The sequence below is a fragment of the Brugia malayi genome (genome assembly GCF_000002995.4).
Source record: "Brugia malayi strain FR3 genome assembly, contig: Bm_v4_Chr4_scaffold_001, whole genome shotgun sequence".
Lineage (NCBI taxonomy): Eukaryota > Metazoa > Nematoda > Chromadorea > Rhabditida > Onchocercidae > Brugia > Brugia malayi.
The window spans coordinates 5637352-5661643 of NW_025062478.1; the positions used below are offsets into that span (position 1 = coordinate 5637352).

At 31.1% G+C, this 24292-nt stretch overlaps 2 protein-coding genes across 2 annotated transcripts; both read right to left on the reverse strand.

Annotated features, from left to right (window-relative positions):
- Positions 1-219: 219 nt before the first annotated feature.
- On the reverse strand, positions 220-18749 carry Bm11962 (Uncharacterized protein; the record flags this gene model as incomplete). The annotated part of the gene is made up of 40 exons (XM_043081766.1): positions 220-533; positions 1123-1779; positions 1999-2266; positions 2807-3031; positions 3207-3410; positions 3629-3845; positions 4228-4424; positions 4793-5023; positions 5241-5450; positions 5561-5724; positions 5875-6004; positions 6487-6609; positions 6873-6978; positions 7166-7409; positions 7623-7845; positions 7916-8086; positions 8301-8411; positions 8545-8633; positions 8831-9005; positions 9267-9497; positions 9664-9763; positions 9910-10037; positions 10193-10423; positions 10590-10727; positions 10928-11188; positions 11554-11652; positions 11973-12080; positions 12239-12413; positions 13365-13523; positions 14125-14413; positions 14750-14989; positions 15105-15194; positions 16310-16460; positions 16546-16737; positions 16819-17025; positions 17145-17226; positions 17516-17750; positions 18096-18185; positions 18353-18450; positions 18616-18749. 40 exons carry the CDS (start codon positions 18747-18749, stop codon positions 220-222), a joined length of 7497 nt encoding a protein of 2498 aa, XP_042937700.1.
- A 145-nt stretch (positions 18750-18894) lies between these two features.
- Positions 18895-21480, reverse strand: Bm5471 (Uncharacterized protein; the record flags this gene model as incomplete). The annotated part of the gene is made up of 8 exons (XM_043081767.1): positions 18895-19005; positions 19198-19406; positions 19559-19842; positions 19998-20263; positions 20406-20492; positions 20809-20975; positions 21140-21232; positions 21321-21480. 8 exons carry the CDS (start codon positions 21478-21480, stop codon positions 18895-18897), a joined length of 1377 nt encoding a protein of 458 aa, XP_042937701.1.
- Positions 21481-24292: the final 2812 nt, after the last annotated feature.

Consider the following 24292-nt stretch of genomic DNA (forward strand, 5'->3'; position numbering starts at 1 on the left):
TGCATTAATTTTTTCTCTTGTTTGACATTTTTATTGTTAAAAACCTAAGCTTTTTAATGCGAAGAAAAATACATCAATGACAATAACAGCATTAGTATTTAGTATTTATTTAAAGCATTTAAAGGCACAACAAGGGCAGAAATAAGTAAATTTTCAGAGAATCTCTTATTAAAACAAATAAGTTTTGATACTGCAAATTTCTTTATTTATTTGCAAAAATCATTCTAATTTTTTGTTTTTAATACTCTTCCTACTTGATGTTTTGCTCAGATCACAAATAAGACTCCAAATAGGTTGTACATCTTTCAGGCGACAAGCCATCTCTGAGATATTTTCTTTGTCCTCGTAATCCACAAATATTTCACCAGAAGATGGAATTTCAGTTGTAGAATATAAAATATCCGGCTTTTCTTCTTCATTATTATCTTGTCCCGAGGGTTCTGTAATTCGTAGAGTAGTAGTAGCATAAGTGCTTTTGTAGGAGGACGCCATCTGAGACTGATAGTTATGCGAATCATCATTCCGTGTTACACCTGTAATGGTTGCTTTCCCATTATTTTCTGAAGATAGCTTTGCTTCTAGATTACTATTAGGCGAATAAAAGTAGATAATGTTTGTAGTGCTGAAATTGTAGGTTGATTCTGTATATTGCATGATTAAATGATTGGGTACTAATGTTGTATGTACCAGTACAGCCACGGGAAATAGACTTTTTTTAGCTGGTGCTTGAGTTGAAAATAAGAGGTGAAATTTTGGAACTTCCTTAGAAACTTCACTTATACGTCTTTCTCAGTAAGCAATCTGATATCAGAGTCTTTGATAGTTTTGGAGCTATGAGCTGTATCACCACCAATAAATGTAAAAGAAACAGGTAAAATAGAGGTATGATTAGTTCTGCCTATATGGATTAGTTGTGGTCGTACTGGAAACATCAATTGGTACTATATCGCAGTTTATTTTTTCGTTCGTTAAAAATCTTCGCATCTCCACTTCCAGAACTAAAGCTATCACTCCATGTAATTTCTCCTCTACTGGTTCTATCGGATCCGCCATGCATTTCTTTATGGGACAATAATGTAATTCCCTTAGCACCTCCAGTTACGTGTGTCTCATATGGCTTACCTGTGGAGAAGCTAACATTGTTGATGGTTCCATCAGTTGTATATACCATTTCATTAGTGCCAAATCCAGTAGAGAAAAAAGCATCATTTAGATCTCGTTCTGTAGTAACACCACTGGTAGTTGTTGTACCAAGAAAAACACTTGAATATGATTCGGAGTTTGTTCTGGAGACAGAAGCAGCAGTTGAGGAGAGTTGCAAATGACTGTTCAAATTTAAATTTAAAGTTAAGGCAGATTTGTGATTAAGATCAGAAACTGATTGTGTGGCTATCAATTTCGTATATCCGTGTCTCCTTGTTACTAAAGACATTACTCGATATCTACCATTTGCTTCTTGATCGATTTTCGCTGTTGTTGAAGATAAAGTTGATGAGAGTGAAGGAGCTGTAACATGTGATTTTGGTATTTCTGAAGTATCATTCTTAGTTACACTGATTGCTGTGACAGGTTTTGAGGGATGAGATTGAGTAGGAATGTATGTGAGGGGTTGAAGCCCATTAAAGTTGTCGATTTTATGACATTCCCTGACAAAACCATCTAATCCAATGGTCAATGCGGTTGTCTCAGAACGCCCATGATCATCAGTTGCACGAACAGTGGAACAATAACTATTTTCTATTTCTGCAGGTAGAATTTCTTTCATTAAGTTTATAACACCTGAAAATATTATAAGTTTTAAGTCTTGCTATTCAAAACATTTTAGTATCAGCCACCATTCTAGATTTTAATTTAATTTAAGACCAGATTGAGAAGGAATGAGTCAAGATCCTCAAAACAAGTAAAATTGAATGGGAGTAGTGTCTTCAACTACTCATTCAAGCATTTACATAATCATTCCAATTTGTTTAATTAATATATATATAAAGTAAATCGTACCAGTTTTTGGGTTTATGCTGAAATAATCATCCATTTCACCGGAATTTGAATAAAGTTCGTAACGAATAGATGATTGACTTGGAGAAATAGCCTGAATGCGGGCGATCTCGTCGCCAACATGTGGCCAATTTTCAGTTACAAGTGGAACATTGTAAATAGGAAATTCGAAATGCGGACGAAGAAATAGCTCCGCATTACCATAAATAATTTCGTACTCGATGGATTCAGATGTTGCTGATGGATTATCATCAATAAAATGGACAAATTCCTAAAACATTTATATATTTTGTTAAATTTCCTGCTATCGTGAATTATTTTCTTATATCTTATCCTTTCTGACTTGTGTTACTGTTTTTCGAAATGTGTATGAAGTGGTATTCTTCTATTTATGCTTTTATTTTGTCGATGATATGTTGCAATGTTCAAACAAATAAAAGATATGGTCCTTACGCGATTCAGCATAGCTATATTCAGCAACTGACAACCTAGACAATATAAAACAATATATATAAAACAAAATACAATATATAAAACAATATATAAAACAAAATACTATATAAAACAAAATACAAAAGCATTTGATTTCAGGTCAAAACTATGCATTAAAGGTTTTGATAAAATGAAGTAAATAGCGGAGATATTTGATTTCAAGATTATAAAAAATCGAGATATATTTAATTCCACTCTTTATGATATATTTCAGTTTCATTTTTCATATTTAATATCAAATTTCTCTCACTCATTTACATATAGCTAACATAAATCACTGAGGCTGTGCAATGGAACCATTATTGAGAAAATGATTTACCGGATCAGTATTTGAAGTCCAAACGTGTCGCGGGTCGACTAGCCTTAGCGCACCATTTTTACCGATTTGATTTAGTCGCAATACTTCGAAGTCGTGTTCTAAATCAGTTGGATATGGAATTCGTCCGTAGAATGATGTAAGTTGTTGCTGTGATTCACTGAGTCGAAATGATGCAATCTGTTGCCGAAACGGCTTCCCATCACTGTTACCACTTTTTTCTTCCACCTGAAATTCTCTTTTTTGACACGAAATGACTTGAATATTTGTTGATATTAGAAAAATTGCATTCGAAAGAGATATATTTCAAGAATAATTACTTATTCCTTTCAAAACAACTTGAAGTTAAAACATTTGATGAAAGAATAGTAAGTCATTTCTAAAATCAAGAAAAAAAAATCACTCTAATAAAGATTAAAGGCGCAGTGGTACGCATTACCGCCTTTTGCACATCGTAATAAAACAATAAAGCTGGATTTGTATGAGGTGAAACCAGAAATTTGGTTGATGAAATAAACTGTTGGATAGTAAATGTTTGAGTATCTTCAAGTTTAATAAGTTCTCCATTCATCGAAGTCGTCATTTTGAAGTCACGAATTACTCTTTTCTACAAACAATTCAAATATGACTTTATAAAGCATTCTTTTTAATATTTCAATATTAAAATTTTTTAACAATATGATATAATAAAAATGAATCTATCATAACATCGGAAATATCCAGCTCAAATCAGAACTGATAAATGTGTTATTTACTTTATAAATTATCAAAAACCAAATGTTATAACATTCAATTTATTGGGAATTATTAATGAATTAAAATTGCCTGTTCGAAATTAGTCGAAATATTGTACATAGCATTAACAGTTTTCCCGGACTCAATATTTGGAATTATGAAATGCAAGTCGGAAAGAATTCTGTCTTCAATGCCATTACCATTGATAACGCCACTAATTTGATAAGGTATAAAATTTTCCACATTATCTTCCGACAATACCGATATTCGGATTTCTTCCACTTTGATGTTCTTGAGATTCGAATAACTGGAATTGTGAAAAATTATGAATTCTTCATTATTTTTAAATTGTAATTTATTTTGATCGCTCGGACGTATGTTTAATTCTCATAACTTCCGTGTCTCAAGTACCTCCTGAATCAAAGCTAATGGTTTTTTTTTTTTTTTTCACATCTATTAGACATAGACTGATTTCATTCACATAATCTAGCTATTAGATATTTAAATAATTTGGCAGTTGTTAAAAATTTCAATTCTTTTTTGATTGCCTGATTCTCAACCAAAGTAAAGTGTGGGAAGAAGATGAAATGATTGATGAAAGTAGATAGTTCATACTGCAATACCGCAATGTGCAGAACAACTTGCATGCAACGTAAGCCATTCCAAAGCACAACTAAAACATAACATACCCCGTGTTCATAAAAGCTATCATCATGTTAAATGTGGGCAGAGAAACATTTGAGTTTTTCGTATTTTCCGAAAGTGCTGAGTTTGAGATGAAGTAATAGATTTTCAGCGATGGTCGAGGTTGAAGTACAACAGTCTGTGTTGCTATTCGTTGCACGCTTCTGCGACCATTTTGAGTAAATTTTAAAATCAAAATTGCCTAAAACTAAGTTAGTTAAAGTTCTTCTGCTAAAAATGATATGAATTTTTTGAAATTAGATTCTTACAAAAATGCTAGTACCGAATGGAAATGTTGCAGTAACTAGATAAATAATGAAACTTGATAAATGAAAAACTCCAGGTTTAACTTCAAGAATAACCATGTGTATAATAATAAGTATTAACCCGAGCAATAATTAAAGAGCTTTTGATATATTACTTTACAACCCATAACTGAAATATTTTGATGAGCTTATTTCGGAAAGTTTATGAATCAAAAAGTTTTCCATCCTCCTTTTATGATATTTTTATGATATTTTTTTTGCTTGATGCCCGATTATTTTTATCTAATCAATATTAATAGCATACCTGATATTCAACTTCACGAATCAGTCGCACATTTTTGACCGGCTTCAAGTTCCAGTTTGCGACAAATGATGTATTTGGTGACAGTTTCGAAGCACGATCAATGCTACCAATTCCATCTAACATAACTAGTCTAATCCGAAATTGTATGGGCGTTGTATCATCACTTGATACTGTGTCAGTATCACTTTGAATCATTTCTAATGTTACTTTGATCGATTCTAGCGGTTCGTTCTGAAAGAAAAATTATTTGCAAATTCCGGTCATTTGTGTTTATTGAAGATGTGTTCTACAACTAATTGCTGCTAATTGCTAAGAACACCCAAACACTTAATGAAGAATTTCCTGAGTTGTACAGCACATCAAACACATTGTTATGAGGATACTTTTACATTAATGAAAAATTAGTTCAAATATCATTGTTTTAGATTGCATATATTTAATTTCAAACCTTTTTGTTAGCCACTTTTAATCTAATATGAAATTCACTATTTTCATATGGTTTTTCGGGCGTTATCAAACTGTAAGCACAGGCGCAAATGTCGTCATAACTATTTCCAGGCGTCAAAGTTTGCTGTGAATCAGACATATTCTTCGAATGCCATGACAGTAACTTTCTCATGTAATCGTGAAGCAAAGTGAATGGATTAGCAGCACCGTACTAGAAATCATTTAATCTTTTGTATTTTTTTTATTATTGCTCCATTATTTTCAATTTTTCACCTTTCCCATTCAAAAAGTTTTTTTAAGGATCCCCTCAAGGAGATGTACCTGTCTTGCGAGTGTTTTCAATCGATCCGAGCTAATAATCAGTTCTCGAGTGTCTGCAAATTTCATTCCCAAAAAGTTTGCTTTCAAGGAAGTATCCGGTGTTATAGTCCATTCAGTAACTGTAGAGTTCCAACGGAGGGCCAAAATTGAGCCTCCTTTTTCATCTTAAATAAAGTGAAGAGTAACAAATTTAGTTCAGAAAAGAAGCAAGCGCTTGAAATGATCAAAATCAATGATGTTGGTGCTTTGAAACTGTTAGATACTCTTACTCAATTTAATTTAATTTTATTATCCCATTCAGAATTAAAATTCACCTTTTAATTTTTTGAATTCGGTTCCAGTAATTGCTAGCCCACCTTCCGATAAATCTGATATGCTCTCAAAAAAGTTATCGAACCACTGTATATTATTAATTTCTTCGAAAAACTTAAATGGTAGTAAGACCTGAAATAACTTTGCTACAAAAAAAATTCTGAAATCATAAATTTCCTTCTTTCGTTACATCTTGAAATTAAATTTTATGAATGAAAGTGCAGCTTCTTGTGATATAACAAGATATCGCTCATAAGCATTTTTTATTGGAATTAGTGACGGGCAACAGCTAGAAGTAAAACAAGAAGAGAAAGGAATGAAGAAATCAAAATTGAAGTATGAAATGAGAGGAATGGAATCAGCCCTAGCAGAAAGTGTCCACTTCCTACATGTCCCTAATTTTATTTTTATCCAGAAGAAAATGAGCTAATAATAAAGGAAAGCATGACCAATAGGTTCCTAGTGCATCTGTAAACATTAAATGGATCCGATTTCATGGTCATACAGAGCATATTATATGTCATACACGGCGATTCTCTTGAATATATCAAATTACAATTACTCACCAAAAATTGATAGTACTTTTCGATTATAGAAATATTAAGCAAACTAACATTAAGCCGTTCAAAAAAGTCCTTGTACAAGGCAATTACATCTACAGTCTGTGATGCTAATATTTTCAGCATCGGAAAATATTTCTGCAATATCTCATCGGTCTGTTTGTTGGCTACGGCAGGCTGAAATCTTGAAAATTTTGGGATTCAAAGATGAAAATTGGGAATAATAAGAAATTAGGAAAAATGAAAAAAGAATATTAGTCTGCTCAGTTCAGATTATTTAATCAAACAGGCATTTAATTTTTTCTATAAAAGAAACTTATATGATTACATTGAGATGGAGATTGATATTAAATTAAATAGATAACAACAAATTGACTGAAATAATACAATTGTTCATGAATTGTCGAGAATATCATACTAACTGCTTAAAACTCAATTACCTGGTCAAAGAACTGCGTTCGTTGTTCACTTTCCCATAAAGATTTATTTTTAGTGAAAGATCGCTGCTGTGATATCAGACAATGATTGTCGAGTAAAGAAACACATCTGTACGAATTAATTCAATGTCAAAATTAAGAATTTTCTTTTGAAGCAACTGTCTGTAATAGACTTAATTTTTATAAACTTAGAGATTTCAAGAAAAAAATAATTTAAAAATTCAATTAACTTCTCAACTCGTTTTCAAAATTCAATCTTTCAAATTATTCTAATTGAAAATTATTGCAAAAATTACGCAAGAAATTGTCTGATTTTATGAAAATCGACCCCAGCCGTATGACATTCCGCAATCAGTACAATGAACATTGCTGTCGTTTGCAGCGATACTGTATCATTCGGAATATATTTCCAAGCACTACCGCAAGTTGATGCAGAAATGTATTGTTTATGACAGCGCTTCTTCATCTTTATTGCGCAATTGCAGTAAATAGTACTTTTAGTCCAAACAGACACTTCTTTGATTGCACTTTGAAGACCAACTGAAAAGGTATAAAAAGTTATTTATCGGTGATTATCAAAATAATTACCGCAGCGATTTCAACTGTAAGAGGTGTATTTATCAACATTCTGATGAAAACAAAAAATTTGTACAATAGAATTTTGGAAAGGGAAGGAAGTTTTAAAAGTTTAAAAAGCAAGTAGTCTTGAACCAATTGTCAGTCAAGTTATGAAATTGAAAAATTCAAAATTACCTTCGCAGAGATGAACTTTATCATCTTGCTTATGCCTGTTATCAGCCAATATCATGACATTCCGTGCATAATTTGATATCGAAGCTGATACCATATAAATATATGGAATTTGTAAAGCAAAAACAGTACATGGAGCTGTTTCCCTTGCCTGATTTAACACACGTGATAGCCTGCACTTTATATAGTAACCGTCACCCCGTCCTAATCCATTCCTGAGATCATCCTGTAAAATTCATTCATTTTCGTTCCGTACTCTCTTTTTTACAGATTTTCAAGCACAAAAATTAACTAACCGTTGCAAAAGTAAAAGGAACATATTCTTCATGAATTTCAACAGAAGGCAAAACAGCGATATTATCACTTGGACCATCCAAATCACTTCTTATCAACAATTTCACTTCTTTTGTACCATTTATAGGTGGCAGTATTGCAGATGGTATGAAATGAAGTTTAGGAAACGGCACCTGAAAAAACTGATGTAAAAAGAGAATCACTTTCATCCCACCAAAATATTTCAACAGCCATGATCGTAAATTATTATGAGTATAAGGTACTCAAATTAGTATATAAGAATTAGTTGCTAAAGAAAATAATATATGCATGTATTGAAATGAACAAAACAGGAATTCAACATGCCATTGAAAAGGGAAACTTTTAAAAGATTAAGTTTGAGTTTACCTTTTGTTGTTCATCAAGTTCTTCCACCAATAATTTTCCATCTTCAACAACTGGATAATAAGGTGAAATAATTGGAACAAATACTGCTAATGAGGAATTGATAAATGATGGCTAAAATTGAATTTTCACATTGTTATCAACTAAGTAAAATTGTTAGATAAATCAAAAAATTTGAAATTTTTAGCTTGATGCATGAAGCATTTTTGCATTCTGTAACAAGACTTCAGACTTGGACAAAGCACACCTGAACTATCAAGGTGACTGATACATGAGATGGAGATTTAACCGTAAGCTGATATGTTCCTTCAATAATCGAGAAAAACACAGCAGGTTCTGCAAGAAAATATGAACCAATCTCAAGTAAATGAATGTGACCATATGATTGCTATCAAAAAGGAACATGAGTATGCAGAGAGTAGGAAATACTATAAAAGTTAAAAAATTTTTGTCCTATTGTTTTTTACCAAGAAATCTGAACCAATTCCTTCTCTGATTTATATATTTTTGGAAATTCAATGATTTTCAATTACCATCAGGTTTTGTCTGCCTCTTATCATCATAGCCAAGTACATCATTCCGGAGTATTATCTCCGCATCATTAACAATGTGAGTCGGATCTAACGCGCTCATTTCATCCATTACTGTTATTTGAAAATCGAATAAGTCCGAAGTAGCATAGTTACGATATTCTATCGTAAATAGTTGCTGTAAAAGATGTTTGATGCATGAAGAGAATAATTTAAGCATGCTAACATAGAAGATTTTGCTATTATTAAAATGATCTATATAAGCTATCTTCACAGCTCAAGCAATATTCTTTGATGATGCCGCTGTTGTTAATGAAAAATTTGGAAGTGTATTGACAGGGGGAGGGGGGGTAAAATTGATTGGTATGTTCATAATTATTTTACACTTCTATTCAAACAAAACCATAAATTTGCAGTTTTTATTGCAATTCAACAGCACCTTATTTCCGTCCAATAAAATCAGGTCACCAGCTGTTGTCCAATTTAGAACTCCACTTGGTAGCGGTCGATAGCTGAGGAAGAGTACAAGTACTGATTCTGGATTATTGAATTCTGTGATATTTTGCAACGGTGGTTTGGTAGATACCAAAAATAGAGGACTTTGATCAGGTCGAATGGAAATTCGTGGTGCAGCAACAAATCGATAGCCTTCTTTATTTATGATATTAACCTGACGTGAAACTAAGTGAGTTACTGAAATACTTAAGGAAGCAATTAACTGATTAAATGCAATAACATAATGAATGAAAAGTAAATAAATTTGGGAATTGGAACAGAAGGGAACAGATTTCTTCTTCTGCACTTTTCCTACAAAATTAATGAATAAACAAGGAAACCGTAATAATCTTAGGCGACATTCGTGTTGGGATGGAAATAAGTATCTCCGGTGGATATGATACAAATATCGATCTTTTTCGGTCAACTTCTATTTGTTGCCTAAATTAAAGTCTAAGAGATTTCAAAAAACATGCCTGATACTTCTTAAACTGTACATTTACCAAATCAATTCCAAATGTTAATCTTAAAAAACAAATCAAATTGATTATAGGCTCATTGAATTAAATTATGCCTTATTTTCAGACCTGACAAGTTTCTTGGGAGTATTAATACACTTGAATTGAAGGATAAGAGTAGTGTTATCGAGAGTATTACCAGCAACAAATGTAACTCTGATTGACTTTGATTCGCCAACTGTTATACCTTTTGTTACCTAAAAATTTGCAAGTATCGGAAAATATTAAAGGAAATTTCAAAAAAAGAAGTAATGAATAATATTCTACGAAGAAAAACTTGTAGTAATCTGTCGGAATCACTTAAGCATTTCTGTTCTAAACTTAGTTTTAAAAAACATAGTAAGATCTAAACCTTTTCGTATTTCGTAATTTGTATTTTATCACGCGGTACGATTAATTCGAAGTGACAGTTTAGAAGTGCTTCTCCACCTTTATTTTTTATCTGATATTCTTCATCAATCTGTGCGCCCGGTTTCATTTTTATTTTAGGAGCATACTTAATATCAAATTTATATGCAGCCCACGTTACATTATTGGATGATGTAGTGATAGTAGGTCTTGCTGCGCCAGGATGCACTACAACCTGAAATCAATCATTAAGTAAATGAAGTATGTGATACTAATAGTAGCTAATACATACAAGATTTTGAAATTAGTCCATAATTCCAAGATTATTTCCTCCGACGATGGACTAGTCGACCTATTTTCTATTGCTGAATACATTTTGCCCAGTTGATATTTCAACATACCACAGATGTCGAAATTGTTTCATCGAATGGATAGTAATCAAAGTTAAAGTGACCATCGGCTCTACTTGTTGTTAAAGCATTTCCTACCATCTCGCCATTCTGGTAAACCAGCATTTCTACCGGAACCTCACCGATAAGCTGTAATGGCTTCTTAAAGCACTGTAGAAAATGTCACGAAGTACAAGTAATTAATTGGACAAACTTTTCTCAATTTAGAAATAATTACATTATTAACTTAAAGCATATATTTATGCTTGCTTTAGGAATATTTAGGTAATATTTAATGTTATTCTTCCACTATTTTGCTGTGATAATTAACATTTGAAATAGGAACTTACTTTTTCATTATAATTAACAATCCCCTTAATCACTTTCATATTTGAATCGTCAGAACTTTCTACTTTAGTAATCACTGGGAAATATGTCGGTTTAACAGTTAAATTCCAACTAATTGCACTTCCACCGGTAAGTGAAGCAGTGGTAACATTTATAGTATATGGTTGGACACGTCCGATTGGCTGTGCCCAAAATACCATGCCATTTGGATAAATTATCATTCCTTTCGCATCTGTTTCAACGTTGAATATCGTATTTTCTTGCTATAACAAATAGTTATTTACTGTATTTAATTAATATTAATTGAAATTTTAAATGTTATAGAAAAAAGATACAAAGAAAAAATATATTAGCAATTTGCTCTAACAATTAGCTCATTAAAGCTTCAGTAATTAGAAGTCAAGAAAAATATTTTCATACGCAATTCTCGCAGTATAATAAATAAGTTAATGTGATTCGATTTTAAAATAAATGAATGAGTTTTGTGAACTTTGCAGTATGAAATTCACAATAATGAGTAAAGAGAGAAATCATATGGACAAATGATCTCTAATTTGCTGACTAAATATTAAATCTGGCATAAACTATATTTATTTCTTTTAAACTTCTTTTAAAAATATCAGCAAACCTGAATAGGAATTTTGACAGTGTAAGGTTCACCTTCTACAGCTTGTATTAATTTTTCATTACTCAAAATCTCACGATCCAACTTTGGTAGAACTTTGGTCTAAAAAATAGCTTATAGAAGAAGCTTTTCCTACATTCTAATGAATTAGATTAGTGTAATTGATTGCACGTCAGCAACAAAAGTTCCAGAAAATATTTTTGTTGTATTCTTCGCTATAGCCAAAAAATCCAAGTTTTTTGTCTCCTACAGAAGCCTTCTAACTCTTCAAGATGAGATATCGAGTTTTAATAAAACTCAATATTTAACTACAACTTGGACAATGCTACAGTGAAGTACTTAGAGAGGATTTATGAAAGCACTTTTTAGAGACCTAACTCGGAGAATTTATTAAAGTTTAAGCTGCAATGTAAAATGATCACCTGCTCACAAAATGTGCCATCGCGACCTGTCGGACATACACAAATTGCTCCTATACAGTAACCTTTGCACTCTGCTTGATTGCATTCATTGTATAAAGTGAAGTGGATCTGTCAATAAAAATATTCTGCCCAAATCTTAACTCAGCCAGAAGTAAGCAAATGTTATTTTAATGCTATTAATGTACTACTTCTCACCACTGCATTAAACACTGTTACCAATAGATTAAATTTGGCCAAATTTTAAATGAAATTAAATTAACATGCACCAGGCGCTTGTCAAGAAAAGGGACCACTTTGTCGGATCCATATGGAATGATATTGAACAGATAGCGGCCTGGTAAAGCTAGATCTGGAATTGTGCAGCGTACTAACGATGACGAGACATAAAAACCATCGGATGCTATGCTACCATATAAGCACGTGTAACGCCTCGATGGTACACTGGAAATGTTGTCGTTTTTAAAAACTGAATGTATCGAAATAAATTTTTATTGAATCTATAAGATTAGAGATTTGACTAATTCTTAGATAAATGTTGCAATTAGAAATACGTTATCCAATATTTATCTGCAGAGTCTGGAATTTTACAGTTTGTTAACAAAGAATATTTGCATTGCTTACGTTTGAAAATTGCTCCCAATTTTATTGTCGACATGTTCGGCAGTTTTTTATTCTTTACTCTGTTAACAGGTTGTCAGCTCTTTGTTTCATCTAATTTTCTATTTTGATATTCATTCTTATGAGCAACTGATACAATGTTAAAATCTAACTCTTACTGTATAAAGAGTAAAGATCATTTGACTGGGGCAGTTTTTTACTCATAGTAATCATGCACCTTTATTGTAAATCACTCCTATTCTACAGACCAAAGAAAGTAATGGTTGAATTGGTGAGAACCGCTTCGAACACAATGCGCTTTCTCCGCTCTTCCAGATCTACTTCCTCAAACTTTCTGATTTGTCCAGTAACTTAGATGAACGATAATCTTCATTTCAATAAAATAAAAATTGATCAATCTTTTCTGCGAAGCATTTTCTATTCGGTTCTATAGTCTGTATGAATCAGATCCTGTTTCACAACAATTATAATCCTTGCTCAATCTGATCTATCATTTATTTGATAATGAAATTTTCCATTAGCTACAACGTTGATATTAAAATGATTGCAAGAAGGCATAACGACTACGAATTTTCCGGTTATTTCAAGAAGATTTCAATGTTTAAATGATAAAAATTATTCAGTAATTTAATTTTACCGTAAGCAAGTCATATTTCTTGAAGCGTAAAAGAAGCTTATATTGGTGTATCAGTTTTATGCAAAAAAAAAAAGAAAAAATATCCACTTTATGATTATAAATTCACTCGTCACTTTATATATTTCTTAAAAACTTACAAAGGTAAATCATTGCCATAAACTAAAATATTTTCTCCCTTCTGATGAATTCCAGCAGCTGTTGGTAAAACATACAATACAGCTGGCATAACGTCACATTTATCAGTAGCACAAATTTCACAGTTTGGACCAGCCCATCCACTACGACATATACAAGTTCTAAATGACTGTTAGAATTTTCGAATATTCAACAAATTAGTGAATAAAATTGAAGATAGGACAACTTTTTCATGTATTTCATCCATCAAAAAGTCGGCAACATGAAAATAAAACAATAACCTTTATTGTTTTGTTTATATGTCATCCACGTTTGGTACGTTAATGCAGAATGGTGATGTAATTTTTCGAATTCATTTTTAATATTTGCTTATGTTTCACTGCACTTTTTGCTACTTTTACTGAGGTTCTTTTAGCTTAACTTCTAATTTCAAAAAACTTTTTCCTATTAGCTTCTTTGCTCTCAATATCAAATAAATTAACTAAATTGTTTTTCACCAGTGAACTTTCTTAAAGTAAGCAGCTTTTTGACCTGAATGCCGTAAGTTTCCCAGCAATCATCCCATGGAAGTAAATTGGAGAATTTCATTTCCAGAAATGAACTCATCAATTGCAAGTTTTAAGTGTTAGTGAATTATTATTAATGCAGATCTAGTATACAAAGGATAAAGTTTGAACATACGTTAACTTCATATTGCAGTATGATATTAAGAAGACAAACTATTAGAAAAAAAAAATTAGAAATTAAGAGAAAGTGATAAACCTCGTATTCAAGTTGCAACGTCCGTGAATACATTTGGCATCACAGAGATCGCAAATTGGACCCTCACAAATCGAGCAATCATCACCAGTAAATCCATGAAAACATTCGCACATCTGAGGCCGAACACACGTGCCGGAACCGGAGCAGTTATTTAACTGGTCACATAGTGCACTTGAGCAAAACGGTCCCGCCCAACCGCTTTCACAAACGCATGCATTGTCGATGCATAAGCCATGATTGTTGCAATTTATGCTTGAACAGTTCCATATTTGTTTGCTGCAGTCAACACCTGAAAATTTTTGAGTTTCATTCATTAAAAAGACATAATATTAAAAATGAATTATTTATCGGCAAATTAGAACTTGAAATATTACTTGCTTCCTTTGGTAGTAATAGTTTCCGGAATTCATAGAAAGTACATCACTGATATTTTAAATGCATTAAAATTAACTAACTAATGGAATCATTTTCATTATCGTATATGTCAGAATAGCCATCTCAATTGATGGATCTCATTTTTGATTTAGCGCTCCTGTTTTTTCCTGAGACTATTTGAACTATGAATTCAATAGACAAGGAACAGCATTATAATGTCTGAGCCTTTCAGACCTGGAAAGATACCAACCCTCAAACATTGGTTCACAATCACATTCATTAAGTGATACACAGGTACCATGCCCAGTACAATTATTCACCAAATGACAGGTGGGCTCCGAACAATCTTGACGTTGAAAGCCATCGAAGCACTGGCAAACATTTGGTGCTATACAATAACCATTCCTTGAGCAGTTTTTTAAGGCTGAACACGATATTTTCGCACAATCAGGCCCTGTATAACCAACATTACAGCGGCAAACATTTAGACCTAAAATATGAGAAGGTTTCCCTAGAAATTTGTAAACTAAAAAGCCCACAATTTCAAGTCTTATATCAATTAGTAAACAGTTATCACTGTGTCAACAATGATAATCGCTACTTACCGATACATTGTCCATTATGAGAGCAATTTGAAACAGACAAACAATCTTGAGCAGCTCGTTTTCGGCCAATTGAATTGATTTGTGTTTGACCTGTATTGAGAGACTTTTTTTCTAATTCAAAAAAAAAATGTTATTTACATAATTCAGAAGAAAGTTGATCGGTTGAGAAAAAATCATATGAGGTAGAACTTAAGATCATTAATTGACTCCCTAGAATTTCAAATATTTATTGTAATTAGGACCAGTATGATACAACCTAAAGAATTCTAACCTTTCAGCTCCAAAACGTCTTCTTTGCTGTAAACATATCAACATCTTTCCAGTAGTTCCAATCAGTATTTATTATCTTAAAAAAGATTGCTTCAACAATATTGGTGACACAAATTGAAGACCAAAGAAAAAAAATCGTTACAGTTGAATAAGTGAATCCTTTTGATTCATTCTATTGATATATATATATATCAGAAAAATCCCGAAAAAAAATATATATCTATATATATATATATATATATATATATATATATATATATATCAGAAAAATCCCGAAAAAATTGATATATATCAGGAATAATACGGCACAATATCTTTTATATAATCCAAGTGTATGTTTACGAAAGCAAAAGTTTGTATACATTAGGAACAACTTCCTGCTTTCACTATTGGTTCACTACTTCCCGGTTGGAAACAAAATTAAGGGCTCGCAGAGCATGCATAAAAACTTTTTTGCATAAAAAAAAAAGTTCTGCATAAAAACTTGGGCGTTAAAAGCTAAATTTTCATTCTTGATTTCTATTCCACCCTCACCTTGATCAATTATTTGTTTTTTACTTTATAGCGGCCATTATGTAATAAAATTTTGTCCAGCAATTACTGGAACAACAACAAATTATATGAGTCAAAAGCGCTTAAACTTTCATCTCTGTAAACTGTTTGTTATTAAAGCATTACAAAACATTCCATAAGTCATATTGATGTTGTAAAGTTATGCACAACTCAAATACAAATCACTTATTGACTCATTCTTTGAATTACCTCACTTACAGATACATATTTTTGAGTTCTTAATGACAGATATGACATGAAGGTGGTTACATTTCTAGTATCGACGCTATAACTTACTTCTTTGTTTGCATGTTTGCTGACCATGTTCTCGAATTCGTTACCACTCACGTGAAAGTGAGAAGTGGTAACGATTAGCGAGTCACCAGAATTTTGATTCCCGCTGAAACGATTATTCTGGATGGTACCATTGAATCGGTTCATATTTGTTGCCGAAGCAAGCAATGACCATTCACCTTTGTTTTCCACAAATATATTCTGCGAAATATTGACTGCTGGGCCAGGTTGTATATTCTTCTATACATGAAATCGAATTGAAGGTATAAGAAGAAATGATATGAATGATTCAAGTAAAGATCAGAAAGTAGAAACGAAATTGTACCATTGGCGATACGTAAATGGCTAGCGTTCCTTTTCGTCCATTTCCATTGTTTCTAATGAAAGTATTTCGAGGTATTTTCGTATTCTCACAACCTTCCAACGTTATACGCATTGCTAAATTGTCATTCTTCGAGAAATGATTTTTTTCAATAAATATCGTTGGTACCCTCTGCTTTTTTCCACTTAATGGACACTAAAATAAAGAATCGCTTTGTAAAAATGACGAATGGTACTTATATTTTTACCATTTAATTATAAATGATAGCCAGCTAACCTTTGAAACTATAATAACAGATGGAAGCATAATCGAAGCAAAATTTGAAGTATTTAGACAAAGCGAATAATAGGATTTCATATTGAGTAAAATACCGCCACTGCCCCGTTCCTGTTTTTGGACTGTTAGATTGTTGAGAACAATCGAATCCAGTCCATTCTGTTCCCTCTGAACAATAATAATCCCGAACGAACCACTATTTTCCAACTGTAATTTGATTTTCTTTTTAAATTTTGTTTCTAAAAATTCTCAAACAATTTTCCAATCTTTTCTTTCGTTTAGTGGTTTAAAAACTCATTTATATTTCAACAATAAAATATACCAACCACAATATTTTGCAGTATTATTTTGCCAGCTGGATCCACGAAATCTATTCCCGCTTCTGCACAATCTATTATTTGAACATTTCTGAAACACATAATTTTGCGCTACTAAAAAACAAAAAGATTGAAGAATTTTAATAATAAAATTGTTTAAAAGATTGCAATTTTTATTTGCAAAACAAAATTAATTTTGTATCCGAAAATATCTTACATCTGAATAACAAAATATATTTCATATATATATATATATATATATATATATATATATATATATATATATATATATAAGTAATTCCTTAATTCCACAGACGCAAACTTTTTATTAACCAATCTATACAAGTTGAAAATTAGTAACCTTAGCGTATAAGTTATACCTGATAGCAAGAGTATCATTTATTTGACGTTTTAGGATCCGAATACCATTTGCGCGTGATTGCAGGATGACTGATTCACCCATATCAAAAGTACCATTGTATGTAGTTGTAATCAAAATACCAGTAAAGATCGGTCGTATGATTCGCATATTTTGAATTGATATATTTGACGAACTAACGTTCAACCCAACTTTTACATTTTCCAAAATGCAATAGCTTGCATGGATAATGCCACCTAGAAATCAAAGCAAGAACTTCTTACTTATGACTTGATAATGTTTTGGATTTTTCCGCCTATCTAACTTAATCTAGAAGAGAGATTGGAATCGAAAAAATAGTATAATTACAATAATAATAATTAATAACGGTATTTTGGTAATGGTATTGATATGGTATTTTTATTGAGAATTCATTTTTAATCAGTTACGTCTTAACTTAAACTTTTGCAGTATGCAAATCATAGAAAAGTACAGTAAGGCACAATTTAATTTGCATCACATATTTAATTACAAGTGAATATTTTTACTGAACTAATAAATTCCAAAAATAAAATATCTATATTTAATGAAGAAGGGCGTACCCTGATTGAGAATAATTCCAAGCCATGGTGCATGACCAGAACTTTTCAATAAAATTGGATGGTCTTGTTGGCCTAGCAAGTGTAGAACACCTAAATTTATTTTTTGATTCTTTTTTGTGTTTGAAATTTCATGCTGACTATTTTCATCATTAATTTAAGTATACGTTAGAATGACTGAACTTTTCTTAACTTCTTGCCAACATATTATCCGATGTAAAAGTAATTCTGTAGCTTAATTTAATTTAAGAATGACAAACCAAAAACGATGATTCCATGATTCGGTTTAAAATGTAACGCAGATCCTTTATGAAAAACTGCTACTTCATCTTTTCCTATTATCAGCGATGTAGCAAATCTAAATTTCTCTGACCAATTGAAAAATTGAGTTTCGAATGATTTCTTTGCAGTAGAAGTTATTGTTTTAAAAATTTGCTTCTGATTATCATATATATCACTCGTATGTGACAATATGACAATGGATAATGCAGGTGGAAAATTGATTTTGCAAAAAGTAGCATACGCTTTCAAAGAAGAAGGATTTCCTGATCGCTCAATGCCAATCATCGGTAATTTTTCAAATTCAACACTCAGGAATGGCGTCGCAATCACAGGGATTAATGATTTGTCTCTTTTGTTATCGCAAATTCGACTCATCACCTGGTAATAGTAATAATACTTGCTAAAAGCTATTATTAGATTACTTCCATGTACAGGAATAAATATCGAATGAAAGAAGGTGGAATTTTGAAGAAGACGCCAAAAGCCTAATAAATTCACATTACATTAATTTCCCATAAAATTAGAACTGAAAAATGACTTCTCCTTGATTAGCTGTGCCCCAGTAATTATTGATGGCATTGATGGATGTCCCTATTGATAGTTTTAGTCCAGAATGTAGTTCACAACGAGCCTAAAAAGTTTTCGCAATCAGAATTTAATACAAAAATCTTCAGAATTAATCAAAAAATTATCTAATCAGTCACAACAGTAGTGATAAGGAAAGTAATTATGAGAATTAGAGTACTAAGTTTATAGCTATATTTCATTTAATTCACAAAAAATCAAAAAAATTTCTTGAACTTTTTTACATTTTTACATTCACCTTAGAATTATGAAAAGTATTATAGGAAATGTTGACATAATTTGCCGCCAGATATACTGCATTCAAAGCCAAATTTTCCAGAAATGAATTTTTTGCAATAATAATTTCAGCATTTGTTGGCGTGTTTCTTGGTTCAGTTCGACCGATTAATAAAATGATTTCCATAGCGTTCCGTAAAAACCGATTATCATTTATTTGAATGCGAGCATCTGAAATTGATGCAAGGAAGACTGATCAACAATTTTTTTAATCGTCCTCATAGACTTGAAAGTAAGAAGTTTTTATTACTAACTCGAATTATTTTGATAGATGGAATGCTCTAATGAAAATTCTGGAGAATGTAAAAATGTAAAATGCAAACCTTTGTCATTTTCATTCATTCCTAATTCGATAACCGAATTAAGTGTAGTATTAGAGTGGAACACATTTTGTCGAAATTTGTTATTTTCAATCAAAATATTCGTTTTTCCTTTGATTTTATCAGCAATTATGGATGCTCCTCGATTCCACATCCAATTTCCATTCAACAAATGCAAATTGCTATCAGTAACATCTCGAAAAACAATCCCACCATTATTACTCCGCCAACGGCAATCGCCTAATAGGAAATTAGCACCACTAATATTTTTAACCAAAATAGCTTCCCTGTAATGAAGATGAAGCCATGGTTAGTCTGGTATTTAAAAAAATTCCGCATCCAATTTCCATTCAGCAAATGCAAATTGTTATCAGTAACATCTCGAAAAGCAATCCCACCATTATTACTTCACCAACGGCAATTGCCCAATAGAAAATCATACCCAGAATTGTGAGCCTTGAAAGTGGTGGAAAAGCATTTAACTTGAACTTGTTGTCCGTTCTGTATTTGTAAACCATGCTGACCATTAGAGCCAAAAAAAGAATCATACACTTCTAATGTTGACCCATTTGCTAAGTATGTTGAGATGCCATTTTCGTTGTTAGAAAAAAATTGACTTGATATAACAGTGACATGAAGGGTTCCTTCTAGCAAAAGACCATTTATTTGATTTGACTCTGAGACTATCTCTTCTAGGACAAAATGACCCTGTAAAATGTCACATAATTTTATGACTATATAACGACTTAACTGCAAATTATGGCACAGCTAAAATAATCATACTTAATTCAATATCCTCTTTGATTACTGACATTAGCTTAATTAATTGTTAATAAATCAATTAGTCTACCGATTCTTGTTTCGTAATTTTTACTGATACACCGTTTTCACGATTATTTATAGCCGTGACTTTTTTCAATGTATGATTGATTATTTTCTGAAACAATAAACATTAAATGAATAGTGCTTCATAAATTTTTGAGAAAGAACCGTAAAACTTCGCCTTAAAAATGAATAAAAAGGGTAAATAAAATTAATGAAACTAAAGTTTTTGTAGTTATTTTTTTTTGTTTCTTAAGCATGGTTGTTTTTTTAAAAAGTTATGAGAAAAGATTGTTCATGAAATCTGATGAAATTGAAGTCAGATTTAATGAAGCTTAATGAATACACGAAATATTTTTCGACTTGAACTTAAGCTATCATATTTGAAATTAGAAATGAAAGATTAAAACAATGTAAAAAACCACACTTACGTCACTAAAATTATTATTGTCATTGTAGGCCAAGATTGTAAGTCCGTTATCATTATTATTACTAATAATGTTTTCTATCTGTGGTAATAGGGATGATTCGATACGAATCCCAAACTTGCTTCCAGAAACGCTTAAGTAAGTTAGGCGTGATTGTTCCGCTACATCTGCTGAAAATCAGATTACATTTTTCATTTCAGTATCAAATCATTTAATTCTGAAATTCTAGAAGTAACGTGGTAAAGTTTAAAAAAGTTAAAAATTTGGCTTGTTTTTGGATGTTCTTTTTAAACTTTTGTATGTTCTTTTTTGCTGCGCAAAATAAATTACTCACCATTAGCAAATGTAATGCATAAGCCATTCCAAGTACCATTCATTTCATGCAATATAACAGGGTCATATTTGGTACCAGCGATTTGCAAAACACCTGAGGTCATTAATTATTTGTGTCACAAGTATTAGTTTCACCAAGTAAGGAAGAACTTCGAGAAATGAAGAATTAATAACAATCTTACCGTGCGCAATGATGCCAGTATTTTGAGAAAAAGTAATATCTGTTCCAGCATGTATTTTGAGAATTTGTTCAGCGTGGACAGTAACGTTTTTTGAAATACGATAAGGTGAATTTTTCGGGGTGAATTCAAGGACCTTCTCGAAATTAATACTTCGTCTCATTCTCCTGCGTTTCTCCAGCACCAAAAATCGTTGATTACGATGTTTTCTTTGTTTATGCAGTTTTCTTCCGTTCAAAGACATACATTTGTTGTAAGTTTTTCTAAAATTTATAGTTTTAAAAATGAATTCTCATTCTGATTCTAAATTAATTCTGAATCTTTCGTCATACCAAATTCCTATCCTCAAATATAATTGGCGCTTAATCTCAAAATTAATCGACAGTTGATGTGTTGAATTGATATAAAAAATTAACGTCATATAAGCTCTTTGCAAGTCGGTTTGCCCGCATGGTTGTGTGTCAACGTCAACAATACTGATAGGCTTATGAGCTACCACTGCAAAAACTGTTGCATAAATAGGAGAATGAAGTGTGAAATTGCCACCACTATTACTATAATGTAGTAAATACCATACTGAATCATTTTCACATATCTTGTAGATTAGTTCTCTGAAATCGATCAAGCATGAATGAATAAGAAAGATAGTGAATTATTATGGTAATATGATCACTTTACCGGCAATTTATTAAATTATTTTATCGAATTATTCTTTTGTTTTTATTAATTTATTAAATTATTTTTTTGAAACTTTGAATTCTAAAAAAAAAAAAAAAACTAACATTTCCTCAGCGCCAGTTAAAGGAGTTATACTATCAATAATCAATGAAGTGATACAATGCAATTTTGGAAAAATTAATTGAATATAACTGCCTAAGAAAGGCTCCCCTGAAAATGAAATATTTTGAATAAAGTAAAAATCCTGTTACAATTTAATAAACTAAATTAAAAGAAGATTAGTTGAGTTTCATTCTAATTTAAATAAATCCACTTCGAGATTAAGAGTATTTGATGTCTTTATAGTCTAATCCTTCATAGTTTGTTCTAAAATATGAGTGAAAAATTGTCGCATTTAAGCAGAAGCGAATTTAATATTCAAGTCGTCTTAATCTAAAACAACACTTTAGATAAAAAAAAAAAAAAGAAAAGAAATTTTGAGGTGTGTTTTTTAGAATTTCACAGTTGCTTACTATCTTCAACATGAATCATGTGACGACCACTTTCTACTCGTACGATTGCTTCACTGCACGATTGCCTTACTGTAAAGAATTTCTGGCAATTTATTTTAAAATTTTGGGAAAATGAAAAAAAGGGGAATAAAACCTAGCATATTTAATTGATTTAAACAATTGCATTCTAAATTTGAATTGGTGTGTATGTTAAGAACATTATAAGAAAAAAGACCAAAATTGATTGCTATATTCCAATAAATATAACAATTTATTGGATAATTTCGGTAACTCTAAGCTTCTCCATTTAAGTACTGCATTTAGGGTCTCAAAATTCAAAAACCTATAAAAATTTTCATACCAACTTTATATAAAATATTTTGAATGAAGTAAAAATTGTGTTGTAATTTAATAAATTGAATTGAATGATTTAAAGGCTAAAAAAAAACCAATCAGTTAGGAATATAATTTCTTGAAAAGCTTACCAATCAATAATCCGAAAATGATCGTTGAACAAAAAAACATTTTCATCATGAAAGCAAAATGTTAACCAATTTTTGAAAAATTTTTTTAGTAATGGAAAAAAGTGCAGAAAAATAACTACGAGGAGTAATCTGGAAATTGCGTAAATTCATGAATATTTATGTAATATATAATTTATATAATTCGTTATAAACAAACTCATTTTTCTTTAAAAAAAAAAAAAAGATTAATTAGAAGTGAAGACTTTGTTGACAATCTAAAAAACTAATTGGGGAAATAGATTTATAAATTATATTTCTTAAATAGAAAGATTTCCTTTTAATAAATCATCTTTTTACAGCAGCTAAAAGATTGTTTTTTATATTCTAAATGCATCCTCAAATTATCAATTCATATCAATTTTGAATATTTCCACTTTTTCCCCGAATTTAAATCTTTCAGGACTATTGCAGTTTTTGGAAAACGTATAATTTTATTATTATTCAAAAGTACAAAATTTTCTTTCGAAAAAAATTAAAAATATTTCTCATAAATGAAGAAAAAGAAAACAAAATGAATGGATTAAAAAAAAAAATTTTCTTAATTATTGGTAGTTAAAAAATGAAAACTGAAACCTTTTGAAGAGATAACCAGAAAAATGGCTCACAGTAAATTACTTTTATGCTTGTGCTAAAATAGTTTGTGTCAGTTTGAGCAAAAAAGAAATATTTGAAAAAAAAAAAAAAAAAAACATGTATATCTCTCTTGCAATAGTGAACAAAGCGGAAAAATTGCGCTGTTTGTTTGTTTTTTGTTTTTTTTTTACTTAAATATATATCATAACTTTCGGATTACATTTTAAAAGTATTGTCTTCCATAGAAAGAGGCGAGAATGTTTCCAACTGCATTCTAAATATTCTTGTTTCGATCTAAGTTGAGTTCTTATTTAGATTCCCTTGATAAGTTACCAAGAAAAAAATCTCACATGTAATTATTTCAATGAAAAGGAATATTCATATTAAAACTTCAAAAATGTTTCTGTATTTATGTATTTCAGAAACATGTTTGAATTCCAAAAACTGCGTAATTATAAGATTTGCAAGGATGTGCAAAATGATCGTAAATTTTTTTCGAAGCAGCTGGAAATCTTTTGAATTTACACTGCAGAATAATTAAATTTCTGCAGTGAAGAAGTGTATGCATTCATCGAATAGTACTATGATATGCGGAAGCATTTTTTAAATAAACTCTCAGTGAATACTTCCTCAATTGCAATGCAAAAAATAAAACTTTGGGTTGAAATGAACTTGTTTAATTCTAATTTGGCCTTTTTCACTCGTAAAA